Source organism: Thamnophis elegans, chromosome 14 (assembly GCF_009769535.1).
Source record: "Thamnophis elegans isolate rThaEle1 chromosome 14, rThaEle1.pri, whole genome shotgun sequence".
NCBI lineage: Eukaryota > Metazoa > Chordata > Lepidosauria > Squamata > Colubridae > Thamnophis > Thamnophis elegans.
This window is the reverse complement of record NC_045554.1, coordinates 41,194,279-41,208,883: the sequence shown is the minus strand read 5'-3', so window position 1 is coordinate 41,208,883 and position 14,605 is coordinate 41,194,279. Positions and strand designations below refer to the sequence as shown.

The 14,605-nt window shown below is 42.5% G+C and overlaps 1 protein-coding gene across 2 annotated transcripts in view; it reads right to left on the bottom strand.

Annotated features, from left to right (window-relative positions):
• PHKB (phosphorylase kinase regulatory subunit beta) overlaps window positions 1-14,605 on the bottom strand; it is a 114,170-nt gene that overhangs the window by 32,197 nt on the left and 67,368 nt on the right. For both annotated transcript variants that reach the window (XM_032230842.1, XM_032230843.1), the window contains 7 exons: window positions 11,977-12,060; window positions 11,303-11,407; window positions 8,571-8,653; window positions 8,373-8,463; window positions 3,948-4,009; window positions 3,631-3,793; window positions 1,090-1,171 (listed from right to left, as the gene is read on the bottom strand). In XM_032230842.1, the coding sequence (XP_032086733.1) occupies window positions 1,090-1,171; window positions 3,631-3,793; window positions 3,948-4,009; window positions 8,373-8,463; window positions 8,571-8,653; window positions 11,303-11,407; window positions 11,977-12,060 (670 nt within the window). The remainder of the gene's footprint in view (window positions 1-1,089; window positions 1,172-3,630; window positions 3,794-3,947; window positions 4,010-8,372; window positions 8,464-8,570; window positions 8,654-11,302; window positions 11,408-11,976; window positions 12,061-14,605) is intronic.

Below are 14,605 nucleotides of genomic sequence, written 5' to 3'. Positions count from 1 at the left end.
TGGAAGGGACCTTGGAGGTCTTCTAGTCCAACCCTCTGCTTAGGCAGGAAACCCTACATCACTTCAGACAAAGGGTTATCCAACATCTTCTTAAAGACATCCAGTATTGAAGCATTTACAACTTCTGGAGGAAAGTTGGTCCACTGATTAATTGTTTCTAACTATCAGGAAATTTCTCCTTAGTTCTAAGTTGCTTCTCTCCTTGTTTAGTTTCCACCCATTGCTTCTTGTCCTGCCCTCAGGTGCTTTGGAGAATAAGTTGACTCCCTCTTCTTTGTGGCAGCCCCAGAGATATTGGAACTCTGCTGTCATGTCACCCTTAGTCCTTCTTTTCATCAAACTAGACATACCCAGTTCCTGCAACAGTTCTTCATATGTTTTAGCCTCCTGTCCCCTAATCATCTTTGTTGCTCTTCTCTGCACTCTTTCTAGAGTCTCCACATGTTTTTTACATAGTGGTGAGTCCCTCTCACAGTTACTACTATTGAGCAAGGCACCGCATACATTGTACCTGTGCATTTTGTAAATTGTCCGCCAATAACACACAAGCTATGGGAAGTCTTGACTTGTGACAATTCGTTTAGCAATTGTTTGAAGTTACGAAGGGGGTGAAAAAAGTGAGTTATAGGATACAGGTCTTCTCATTTACAACTGTTGCAGAATCCACACAGTAATGTGATGGTGACTTGGGCTCTTGACAAATGCCATATATTTTTGAGCATTGCAGAGTCTCGAGATCCTGGGTATTGCCACCTGCAATCTTCCCAGCCAGCTTCTAACAAGAAGGTTCAACGGGGGAATTGGGATTCCCTTAACAACTGTGTGATTCACTTAAAGACCATGGCAAAAGGGTTTGTAAAACTGAGCGAGACTCGCTTCAACAACAGGGTCCGTTAGCGATGGACATTCTCATCCCAGTCAGCGTCATTGAGTCGAGGAGTATCTGGATTTAAAGGAGTTTAGTTCCTTCCATTTTCTGGCATACACCCCACCCCACCCCTGAGCAAGATAGTGATGCCACTTATGCGCTGCATATTCGCAACTCATGTCCCATTAACCGATAAGCAAAAGAGGCTCCTGCCAGCCTACCTTCCTTGGTGATAAAATTTGGGCCTTCCCTTTTGAGCAAAATGCTCAACAGAATGATCTGGCTTGCCACGCAGCTGCAGTCCTGTCGAGGAATAATCATCAAATTGTAAAAGGTTAGTAGAGACACGTGTGATTCTCCCAAGGTTTTACAGAACACACTCTGCTGTTCGTTGGAGCTATGGGCAAGACCCTGCTGGGAGTCTTCTGTTTAAGAGCCGCGGTGGCACAGTGGTTAGAACGCAGTACTGCAGGCTACTTCTGCTGACTGCCGGCTGCCTGCAGTTCGGTAGTTCGAATCTCGCCAGGCTCAAGGTTGACTCAGCCTTCCATTCTTCCGAGGTCAGTAAAATGAGGAATATGCTGACTCCATAAACCACTTAGAGAGGGCTGTAAAGCATTGTAAAGTGGTATATATATTCCTCCCTCCCTTCCTTCCTTCCTTCCCTCCCTCCCTCCTTCTTTCCTTCCTTCCATGGTGGTACAATGGTTAGAGTGCAGTAGTGCAGTCTAGTTCTGCTGACTGCTGACTGCCTGCAGTTCGGCAGTTCGAATCTCACCGGGCTCAAGGTTGACTCAGCCTTCCATCCTTCCGAGGTCAGTAAAATGAGGAATATGCTGACTCCATAAACCACTTAGAGAGGGCTGTAAAGCATTGTAAAGTGGTATATATATTCCTCCCTCCCTTCCTTCCTTCCTTCCCTCCCTCCCTCCCTCCCTCCCTCCTTCTTTCCTTCCTTCCATGGTGGTACAATGGTTAGAGTGCAGGAGTGCAGGCTAGTTCTGCTGACTGCCGGCTGCCTGCAGTTCGGCAATTCAAATCTCACCAGGCTCAAGGTTGACTCAGCCTTCCATCCTTCCGAGGTCAGTAAAATGAGGAATATGCTGACTCCATAAACCACTTAGAGAGGGCTGTAAAGCATTGTAAAGTAGTATATATATTCCTTCCTTCCCTCCCTCCCTCCTTCTTTCCTTCCTTCCATGGTGGTACAATGGTTAGAGTGCAGTAGTGCAGTCTAGTTCTGCTGACTGCTGACTGCCTGCAGTTCGGCAGTTCGAATCTCACCGGGCTCAAGGTTGACTCAGCCTTCCATCCTTCCGAGGTCAGTAAAATGAGGAATATGCTGACTCCATAAACCACTTAGAGAGGGCTGTAAAGCATTGTAAAGTGGTATATATATTCCTCCCTCCCTTCCTTCCTTCCTTCCTTCCTTCCCTCCCTCCCTCCCTCCCTCCTTCTTTCCTTCCTTCCATGGTGGTACAATGGTTAGAGTGCAGGAGTGCAGGCTAGTTCTGCTGACTGCCGGCTGCCTGCAGTTCGGCAATTCAAATCTCACCAGGCTCAAGGTTGACTCAGCCTTCCATCCTTCCGAGGTCAGTAAAATGAGGAATATGCTGACTCCATAAACCACTTAGAGAGGGCTGTAAAGCATTGTAAAGTAGTATATATATTCCTTCCTTCCCTCCCTCCCTCCTTCTTTCCTTCCTTCCATGGTGGTACAATGGTTAGAGTGCAGTAGTGCAGTCTAGTTCTGCTGACTGCTGACTGCCTGCAGTTCGGCAGTTCGAATCTCACCGGGCTCAAGGTTGACTCAGCCTTCCATCCTTCCGAGGTCAGTAAAATGAGGAATATGCTGACTCCATAAACCACTTAGAGAGGTCTGTAAATCACTGTAAAGTGGTATATATATATATATTCCTTCCTTCCTTCCCTCCCTCCCTTCCTCCCTCCCTCCCTCGTTCCCTCCCTTCTTCTTTCCTTCCATCCATGGTGGTACAATGGTTAGAATGCAGTACTGCAAGCTAGTTCTGCTGACTGCTGACTGCCTGCAGTTCGGCAGTTCAAATCTCACCGGGCTCAAGGATGACTCAGCCTTCCATCCTTCCGAGGTCAGTAAAATGAGGCATATGCTGACTCCATAAACCACTTAGAGAGGGCTGTAAAGCACTGTAAAGTGGTATATATATTCCTTCCTTCCTTCCTTCCCTCCCTCCCTCCCTCCTTCTTTCCTTCTTTCCATGGTGGCACAATGGTCAGAATGCAGTACTGCAGGCTAGTTCTGCTGACTGCCGGCTGTCTGCAGTTCGGCAGTTCGAATCTCAACAGGCTCAAGGTTGACTCAGCCTTCCATCCTTCCGAGGTGGGCAAAACGAGATGCAGATTGTTGGGGGCAATAGGCTGATTCTGTAAACTGCTTAGAGAGGATTGCAAAGCACTGTGAAGCGGTATATAAGTCTAAGTGCTATTGCTAAATGGAGGGGTCTCTTCTGACACAGCAACCCTCTGCAAACTTTTCCTATCCTGATAAGTAATGTTAACTGATAGACATTTTTCAAATGGGGAATGTCTTCCTTGATTTCTATAAGGAGTTCTCACTTTGGTAGTTGGAACCAAATATAGTAGTTAGAGAACTGGAAAATACAATAGTTTTTTCGGTATAAATGAGAAGGTAAGTGATCAAATCAGTGTTTCTCTGATCGATCCACCATTGTGATTGTGACTTTCTTCCTTACGCACCACAGATCAAGCGTTTAGAAACTCACATTCAGTTTCTGAAGTATCTCATGCAGTGGCTTGTTTTTCCAGTCGCTGTGATTAATATCTGGCTGCTGTTCTAACTCAGTTGCGTTTGGCGTGCTGGTTTGCCTCTTGACTTTTGAATGTCTGGGAAGCTCCAGTTCTTCAAAACTCTTAAATTCCGGAGGCCTGCAGGAAAAAAAATATCGTGGAGCCTGAAAAATCTAACAGATGCTTTCACGATGTACCTTTCTAACACGATGCTGAACAAAGACAAATGATCTAGAAAGCCCATCGGAGGCTCGTGAAGCTATGGTTTTACTATCATTTCAGATATACGTACTCCTCTGTGTCATTGATTCTTAAGAAATCCAATTGTTCAACCACCGCTCCAGATATTAATGTCTGAAATACAGAAGAGGAATGGAAGATAAAAACAGCATTTAGTAGAAAACATGGGAAATCCATAGTTTGCTGTAATAATGCATAATAACACACTGCAAACTGCTTTTGAAAAGACAACCATGGAAGGATGGAGGGATGGATGGATGGAATGGTCAGCCAGGTAATAGAGAGAGAGAAACAGAGGGGAGAGGAAGGAAGAGAGTGGTCTCTCTCTCTGTGTGTGTCTCTCTCTGTCTCTCTCTGTCCCTCTCTGTCTTTCTGTCTCTGTCTCTATGTCTCTGTCTCTCTCTCTGTGTCTCTCTCTGTGTCTCTCTCTCTCTGTCTCTCTGTCTCTCTCTGTCTCTGTCTCTGTCTCTGTCTCACTCTCTGTCTCTCTGTCTCTCTCTGTCTCTGTCTCTCTGTCTCTCTCTGTCTCTCTCTCTGTCTCTCTGTCTCTCTCTGTCTCTCTCTCTGTCTCTCTCTCTATCTGTCTCTCTGTCTCTGTCTCTCTCTCTCTGTTTCTCTCTCTGTCTCTCTCTGTCTCTCTCTGTCTCTGTCTCTCTCTCTGTATCTCTCTTTCTGTCTCTGTCTCTCTGTCTCTGTCTGTCTCTGTCTCTCTGTCTCTGTCTCTGTCTCTCTCTCTGTCTCTCTCTTTCTGTCTCTCTGTCTCTCTCTGTCTCTCTCTGTCTGTCTCTGTCTCTCTGTCTCTCCCCCCACCCCCCCGAGAGAGAAAAAGAGAAAGAGACAGACAGAGACAGAAAAAGAAAGCGAGAAAGAGAAAGAGAGATTTGAATCTTTTTCAATATCTGCTGCCTGGATATAGGAGATCAATAAATACAAATAAACCCTGCTCGCTATTGTTCATACATGTTGCAGCCAAGTTCTTTTTTAACAGATTGTACTAATTGACCGTCATTAAAATTTTCTTTCAATTGAAGGTTACAGATACAAGAGCTTTGTAGCATATAGAAGATCTGCAGAAATGTTAGAATAGATTAACATATCAGAGCTTCAGCAGCAACTATGATTTTTTTTTTAATTTCCTCAACTTAAAAAAAACCCCAACCCTTTGTATTTCAGCTCCTAGTTATCCTAAGCTTCTGAAACTTTTAACTCTGAACATACATAATCCTAAATCATGAATATTACTCGCACGGTCCCTCTAATATGTGAGAGCCAGCACATTCAAAGGCTCTTCTGAGATTTTTGCAGAGGGAAAATAACAAATACTACTAATAGTGAAAAAGAACACTTTACATCCTGCAATGGTACGTTTAATATTATTAAACTAGATCTGTCTATCCCAGCTACTTGGGAAGGACTCAGTAGAGGAGCAAAAAGGCCAATTCCGGTTTAAACATCTGGCTGACTGTGTGACCAACAAAAAATATATAACACAAATTCTAAATCCCACGAAGATGATAATTTTTGCACAAAGTAAGGCTGGTCGGAAAAAAAGTTGCCCCTATAAGTGATGGCTAAACTTTACACTGCCGTATGCCAAATGTGCATGCCTGCACCCCTAATGCCATGCACGTGTGACACCCCCCATGTGCCCTGCCTCCCCGTGCATGTGCACGCAACCCCCAGTGCTCCCCCACCCCCGCGCATGCATGCACATCTCCCACATGTGCCCCGCCCCCATGCATGTGTGGCAGAGACTCAAAAACCAGCTGGCTGGCAGGAGGCATGCGCTAATGCACAGTGTAACTGAACAAAGGCAAGGGGTTGCATGCCCTCAGCACTGGCTCTGTGTGCCATCTGTGCCATCAGGCCCTATAAGACTAGCCTCTAGATACGGCATGAACTTTTGTTTTTTTTTTTATTATCGTAAGCAACTGTTACTTCAGATGTTAAAGTATGTTTCTAGCCCCTCTTTCCCCCCAGGATTTTATTGCAGAAGGAGAAAGAAGGATTAGCTGTCTATCTCTTCCTCCCAACCGTCCAATTCAATTTCCCTCCCCAAATATTTATGTTTTGCTGGAGAACAACGATGCCCTTTTTCTTATTAATATTTTATCAGGTTTACGTATTATCTGCTCTTAATCCTTTGAATATTCAAATAGATCTCTAAGGGGACAACAGATTACCCTGAATCAACGTTAAGCTTCCCGATGAAAAAGGGTTTCACATTGGTGAGGCAAAACTAATAGACATAAGGTTAGAGTAACTTTTCATTTATATCGCGAAATATATCAAGAAAACTGTGCCGCCGCAATGGGAAGGCTGCCTCTCTGTCATAATTTGATTTACCTGTTTTATACTGATCTTTATATTCCCCGTTTATCTTGTATATCTGAACACAAATTGTAATAACTTTATTATAGCCCATAAATGGGGAAAATATTCCAGCCGAGCCTGGAAACTGTAGTTTTACGACCAAAATGGAAGGTATTTTCATGCAAAATTATATAACTCTTCTATGAATTGATGTCTAAAAGGCCTAACTCTCTGCATACAAATGCAAAAACAGCAAGTAAATTATGAACACGAACATATATTCCCTCTAATAGATAATGCATTATTAGCATTTCATAATCTCACTATTTCAATTTTTTCCTCTTTCTATAATGAAATGGACGATGTCCAAGAATGCAACAGTGGGGTAATTTAGGAAATTAATGCTCAAGCCTTAGCAAAAGAAAATGTTGCATTATTTAAATCTGGGAAGTAATTGTGTGCAGGTCAGGTTGAAAATAGCACAATTTCTCCAGCAGTTTATCCAGATGCTAAAGATTCTGGCAGCCTTTATTTATTAAGGACGTAAGCAACAACTTTTAAAAACAAGAAAGGAACACAAAACTGGTGAACCAAACATTGTCTAAACAGAAGCTGGGTTTTATCAGTTGTCATCACTGTTATCTCCTCCTCATTGCATGGAACTGAACCCCTAAATTGGCAAGCAATAGGAAGTGTTGGAATTGATTTTGAAGACAAGAACGGGATTAATACATTGCCTGGAACTGTAAACATACATAAAGAAGTTTTATGCATGTTTAATACTTTGCCTTAAACCAGTTAACCATGGTTTAATGGCTATAGCATAACTGAGCGAGTTCACACATGGCCTGATTTTTTTATTTGTTTTTTCTTAGAATTTTCTTTTTTCTTCTTTACAACATAAACAACATGTATGTTGTTTTATTTCGTTTCCTAGTACGGTTTTTGTTGATTCTATTGCTAAGTCTTGTATGTTGTGATTTATGATGAATGCATTTTTATGATGACTATGATCATGATTTATCTCTTATAACTTTTATGTACAAAAAGCACCGAAGACAAATTCCTTGTGTGTCCAATCATACTTGGCCAATAAAGAATTCTATTCTATTCTATTCTATTCTATTCTACTCTACTCTACTCTACTCTACTCTACTCTACTCTACTCTACTCTACTCTACTCTACTCTATGAGAGTCAACAGCCCCCAAGTCTGGAGATGACTGATGAGGAATACAATACAATAGCAGAGTTGGAAGGTATCTTGGAGGTTTTCTATCCAACCCCCTGCTTAGGCAGGAAACCCTATACTGTTTCAGACAAATGGCTATCCAACATCTTCTTAAAGACTTCCAGTGTCGGGGCATTCACAACTTCTGGAGGCAACTTCTGTTCCACTGATTAATTGTTCTCACTGTCAGGAAATTCCTCCTCAGTTCTAAGTTGCTTCTCTCCTTGATTAGTTTTCACCCATTGCTTCTTGTCCTACCCTCAGGTTCTTTGGAGGATAGTTTGACTCCCTCTTCTTTGTGGCAACCCCTGAGATATTGGAAGACTGCTATCATGTCTCCCCTAGTCCTTCTTTTCATTAAACTAGACATTACCCAGTTCCTGCAACCGTTCTTCATATGTTTTAGTCTCCAGTCCCCTAATCCTCTTTGCTGCTCTTCTCTGCACTTGTTCTAGAGTCTCCACATCTTTTCTACATCGTGGCGACCAAAACTGAATGTAGTATTCCAAGTGAAGAAGAGGAGGAACAGCTGGGTCCTGTGCCTGATGTGTGGATGCACAGAAAGCAGAGGAGAGAAGGGCAGTGGAAATCTATGGGCCGGTCCTTGGGAAGGAGGAGCCACCGCTGCTACCGAAGCCCCACCCACGCTCTGGGGATAAAAGGCAGAAGGCGGAGGTGAATAGATGTGGCAGACAACTATTCATCTCCCTGCTGGACAGACTTGTTAGCCTGCAGTGAGATTGAAACCTTTTGCTGGTGCTGCTGGTGCTCAAAGGAATCTTTGAGTTCACCCCAGAGGGTTTGCTATGTTTGGGTAGCTGGGTCAGAACAGACACATCAATACCTTCTGATTACTTGAACTTTTATGCCATGCATCAGTTACATTTTATTTAATTACATTTTATGCCATGCATCAATGAAAAGACAACTATACCTGCAGCCTATCGACACGAACTTTCACTCCACCGACCACACCGTTCTTAAAGGAGGCAAGCATGTCCAGTATGGGATTGAATCTGCTTCCCCTGATGTAAAAGAAACATGCAAGGTTTTATGCAAATGTCTCAAATGTCCGAGCATTGGGAATCTTGTGTGTGTGTGTGTGTGTGTGTTTCTATGGGCGAAGTCTTACCTTATATTGTCCTCTCGGATGAGCACAAGGAATAAAGGGCGGCCGTGCATTTTCCAGTATTGTTTAATGAACTGCAAAGCATTCTAAGGAAATAAAGCCCCCACCCCCAAAAGGAGAAAAAATATTAAAACAGCGTAAATTGCAATTTTTTAAAAAAATAATCCAATGAGCAAAACAAAACAATAGGTGAGAATGTGTGGATGTGTTGAATGCATGTATGGCTGGCTGAGGAATTCTGGGAGATGAAGTCCACATATCTTCTAGTGGCCATGATTGAGAAACGGTATATACAATGCAATTTAGATCTGGTACATAGATAGTTGACAGACAGAGAGAGAGAGACAGGGAAAGACAGAAAAAAAGGGGGGCAGACAGACAGACAGACAAAGACCTCAGAGTTTTGATTTTGTTGAGTCTGCTACTTGGAACCTTGACACAGAGAGAGAAAGAGACAGAGAGAGAGACAGAGACAGACAGAGAGAGAGAAAAACACACAGAGAGAGACAGAAACAGAGAGAGACAGATAGAAACAGAGACAGAGAGAGAGGGGGAAAGACACAGAGACAAAGACAGAGAGAGAGAGAGAGAGAGAGAGAAAGAGAGAGACAGAGAGAAATAGAAACAGAGAGACAGCGAAAGATAGAAACAGAGACAGACAAAGGCAGAGAGAGAAACACACAGAGAGAGACAAAGAAAGAGAGAGAGAGAAACAGAGAGAGACAGATAGAAAGAGACAGAGAAAGAGGGAGGGAGAGACACAGAGACAAAGACACAGAGAGAGAGAGAGAGAGACAGAGAGAAACAAACAGAGAGAGACAGAGAAAAATAGAAACAGACACAGACAGAGAGAGGGAGATACAGAGAGAGACAAAGACAGAGAGATAAAGAGAGATAGAAACAGAGACAGAGAAAGACAGAGAGAGAGATATAGAGGTAGAGATTACATATAATTCAACCCTTGTATATATAATGCATATAATGCACTGAATTCTGTGGGTTGAAGTGCATACATCTTGAAGTGCCAAGGTTGAAAAACACTGGTATATAGGATGAAATTTCAATCTAAAACAGATCTGGATCAGTGCAATATGGTGATTCCTGAAGATGATTTGTAACACGGAAATGAACTCTGTAGAAAAGGCTTCATTGGCCACAAACATTAATGAATTTCTTAGGAGGCCCATGTCAGAAATATTTACTGAAATGGCATTTTAGGGAATGTTCTTTTTCTTCAGGGATAATCTTTATTATCCTACTGAAAAGAATTATTTACAGAGGGTGGCAGGAGTTACGTTCCACTGTCGATGTCTCCAAAACCTTCTTTATCCTCCAATTTTTTTTATGCAAACCACCAAGTCAATCCACTTAAAACCCCATGGAAACTGAGGGAATTCAAATGGAGAGAGAGAGAAGGGGGGAAGGGTGGGAGGGAGGGAGGGAGAGAGAAAGAAAGAAAATAAGAAAGAAGGAAGGGGAGGGAGGGAAGAGAGAAAGAAAGAAAGAAAATAAGAAAGAAAGAACAAAAATAAAAAGAAAGAAGTGGAGGGAGGGAGGGAAGAGAGAAAAAGAGAAAGAGAAAGAAAGAGAGAGAGAGGGAGGGAGGGAGGGAAGAGAGAAAGAAAGAAAATAAGAAAGAAGGAAGAGGAGGGAGGAAAGAGAGAAAGAAAGAAAATAAGAAAATAAGAAAGAAAGAAAGGGAGGGAGAGAAGAGAGAAAGAAAGAAAGAAAGAAAGAAAGAAAGAGAAAGAAAGAAAAAAAGGGGAGGGAGGGAAGAAAGGAAGGAAAGAAAGAAAAGAAAGAGGGAGGGAAGAAAGAGAAAACAAGAAAAGGAAAGAAAGAAAGAAAGAGGGAGGGAGGGAGGGAGGGAGAATATTTTTTGAAAGGTAAAATAGAGTTCTGTTCTCTGGCACTGAGTGTTCCCTGATTATCCAACCCAATCTTTACAAACCAGCAGATGCTGAAAATGCTGTAAATCAAAATCTCTCCTTGGGGTTTCCAACAACTTTGTAATTTCCTTCTGGAGCACCAGGATTATTTTTTTCCTCACTTAGGAAAGTAACGCTTACCAGCTAAATGTAGATTTCTAGCAACTTTGATCAATTCAGCATCACTTCAGTCTCTCTCCCCACCTCTCTCTTTCTGTCTCTCTTTCTCTCCTTCCCCATTTACAGCTGCGTGATTAATCCTCAATTTAATTTTTTACAAAGAAAGCCAATACTGATACTTGGGCCCTTTTAATGTGGTTATTTGATAGTGGAGGGCATTTCTCGAAATCTGTCTGCTTCATGCTGGATTTCTCTTTGACCCATTTCTGTGCTTCTTAAGAAAATAAGAAAAGGGGCGGCATCTTATAGTGAAAGAATATTTTTATAGGAAAAGCAATCCACAAATGTTCTTGGCTCCAAATGCAGTAACTTTCAACTTTGTGGCTAATATATGGAATTAGCTATATAATCCAATCTAATGCAAATCAGTTCAAATTATGCCTGCTTCTTTTTTTAAAGTGAGGTTTTCTTTTATGTTAAGGAAGCAAATAAATTCAACTTTAGCTACAAGATTCTGGAGAAAGCAATTGTGTCCCTTCCTTATTGAGTAAAAGGCCTTCTCATTTTTTTAAAAAAAAAATCTTTCTGTTCCCAGACCAATAAAGTACAAGACTTAATCTATGATTGAAGTATCTAAGCTTTTAAAATTAAAACATACAAGCAGAATCGGATTTCGTCAGAAAATACCTTAATATCATCAATCAGCATCATGACATCCTGCGACATGTAGAAATCACTCAGGTCAAAGATGATTGGGTAGCAAACCACCGTTTTCCCCAGTATACGATAAATCTGTAGAATAAACCATCAATGTTTCAGATCCACGAAACACAGACAATCAGAGCTTCATCTTTATGAGAGAAAACACTAAATTCTGTTATAGTTAAAGCTAATCAACACAGCATTTTTTATTATTGAGGCATTCAAGTAAGCCAAGCTAAAAGTTTTGTGGAACCGCAACACCCCTCAAGGGTGGGGGGGCTGTTCGGTTAAGATACAGCCTGTTGTGCCTTAAAATAGCTTCTGCAGTACAGCACAGTGGCGTTGCCATGGTAATGGTTTCATAGTACTCCACAAGGGGGCTCCCTCTGGTAAAAGGAAAAATCCAGCATTAGAAATTACGCTTGGTCCAGACATTTCCCCCCTATAAATAAATACCTGGGAAATGCCGGGTGATCAGCTAGTCTTAGATAACATTTGCAATTTCAGTTATAAACCATGCAAAACTCAAAGGGCCTAATTCCTGAAAAGGGAGCAAAAGGCTTCACTCCAAATTTCTTGCCGCACTTAGGGAATAATTTAGACCCTCTCCAATATTTACGCTAACTAAACCGTGCAGAACAGTAATTCTCGGTAAGAACCTTTGATGTTCCAAGACAACCGATTGGCCGGTCGGGTCTTCCAGAGAGTCCCAATTTTTCGTTGATGCCCAGATGGAAATAAGCCTGTAAAACATGATAATGTAAATGTCACACACACAAACACAAACAAACATACACAAACCCAAAGTTCAAAGAGAAGGTCGAGGGTAGAGTGTTTGGGAAGGATGAGGAAGGAGAATTGCTTATTCAATTATTTTAAAGAATCAGAGGCTCCTTTGCGTTGTGGCCCACCAGCAGTCAGCAGAGCTGGTGGCCGACTCAGACAGTGAGGAGGTTGGGGAGGAACATGGGCAAGTCCTGGAGTCTGGGGAAGGCTCTGACGAGGGCTCTGCATTGGAGGAAGAGATGGGGCCAGGGCCGTCTAACAGTTATCAGCTGCCTTCGGACTCGGAGATCAGTGGGGCAGAAGAACAGCTGGAGCCTGTTCCCAGTGTGCACATGCACAGAGCTGCCAGGAGAAGGGAACAGTTAAGGAACAACTCGGGAGTAAAGCCACAGGTGGACGGTGAATGGCCCCTCCCATAGGGAATAAAGAGGACCGAAAGGGGAGGGGAGTTTGCAGAAGACACTTAGTTCAATTCATTAGGGTGAAGATCTGTTCCTGACTTCTTGCCAAGTAATTACTGCTATAGCTTGGCGTTTGGAAGATATCGGCCTGGCAACCCTCCAAGCCTGATAAAGGTCTGTAGTTGTGAAATCTCTTGAGTTGTTCCTTAACAATACTCTTGGCCGGGACTTTGCTGGAGAGGAAGTCCCTTTAACCTAAATGAAAGGGGTTTTATTAGGACAAGGAGTCTGCTTCGTGCTTTTGGGAAGCCTAGATCAGAACACTTTGGGCAAAATTGATGATCTCGGAGAGAAGAGACGACAAGTGGAGGTGAGATGGAGAGGGAAATGATCTGGAACAGTCTTTAAAAAAAAGAGAGAGAGAGAAGAAGTCATCAGTCGTCACCAGTGCATTCTTCCGGCACATATGATTGCCTCGGTGAACAGATTAACTCTTTAAGAGTTCTAGCCAAAGCTTTCTGAGCCGAGGAGACTGCAGGGAGGCCGGTCAATGATTCTGTAGCAGGATGACCTTTTCAGAAAGTGGAGGTCAACCTCCCGCCGGCATTCTCGGAGCGGTTTGGAAAGAAAGCCAAGCACTCAGAAAGCAAAGAGAAGAACGGCAGAAATCAAAGAGAAACTCCACTTTAAAAAAAAACCGCATCTGGGAATAAGGTACAACTCCCTTCCCCAATCTTTTCTTTGACTTTCATAGAACAGCAGACTCCTATTGAATGGCATCCCATGAAAACCTACTGAATTATGGGGCCAGGCCATTGCCTTTGGCAGTTCCTCATAAATTATGCTACGCCCAGAGGTAAGCTGTTATCAGTGCTCTAAGGTTGAGTTTATAGGACTCCCTTCCTGAAATAGTTATATGGGATTCCAATTTATCTGAAGGTTCGGTTCAAAGAAATATTGGTGGCATCTCAAGGGATTTTGTTTTCAGGTTTAATTGCTTAACAGAAGGGATATGGGTGCCATAGATACGCCATCACAGTCCTAGAGCAACAAAGCTCCAATTTATGGATGATGCTTGCAGCAAACACTTTCTTTCTTCTATTTTTATCAAAGAATCAGATCCACCAAGGAAGAAAAAGTCAGCATAGAGAAATGTTGTGACTCAGCAGAAGTTTGCTGTGAGTTGAGTCGGGATGCAGGAATAACAATGCAGCTGGGGCTCGTTAGTGGGGTTCTGGAGATAAAAGGACTGATGGTGCCACGCCCTGGTTGCAGAAGTCAACGTTCGTCGTTCGTGCATGGTTCATTGATCATCGGTCGTGGTTTGTTTGTGAGAGGCACTTGGATAAGTGATTTGCTTTCTGTAACCCTGATTCAAAGAGACACTTGGAGAAGTGATTTGCTTTGTAAGAGATCTTTGTTTTTGCATTCTGTTATCTTCTTGCCAGAGACTTTATTTATGTTTATTTTTGGGCTCGCAGCCAGCGTGAGCTGAGGCTGATAAAGTTCTTTCCTTTTAAGTCTGTCTGACTGTCGTCTGTTAACGAGCGGAGAAAGGGGGTCAGAACAGAGAAATATGTTTTTTTTCCTTCCTCCGTTTCATCGTGGATAATTCCCTGCAGTTTTCTTGCCAACTTTCCCCCGCCCCCCAGAAATGGTTTTGCCATTGCCTCTTTCCTAGGGCTAAGTAAGAGTGACTGGCCCATGCTTACCCAGCTAACTTAGTGCCTCGGGTGGGACTAGAACTCACATCCTCCTGGTTTTTAATCTGATGCTGAAGGAAACGGCAGCAAGAAGGAATAAGTAGACGTCTAACAAATAGCTTCGACATTGAGAAGCATGTTATTTCAGAAACATATTTTTGCCTGTGACAATTTTATTCACAGTAATCTCAGAATATCAACATGAATAAGTTTAAGTGTATTTGCTCAAGCAAATTTGAATTGGACCTTGTTTACAAATGAGATGTGTTTGGACTAGAAAGATTTGCTGTTCTAAGCACTAGAGCGAAACAATATTAGAAGATATTTTCTATATATGAAAGCAAGGGTACCATTTATTCCATTTCCTTATAATTCATTCTTAGCTATTTCTAGGGGGT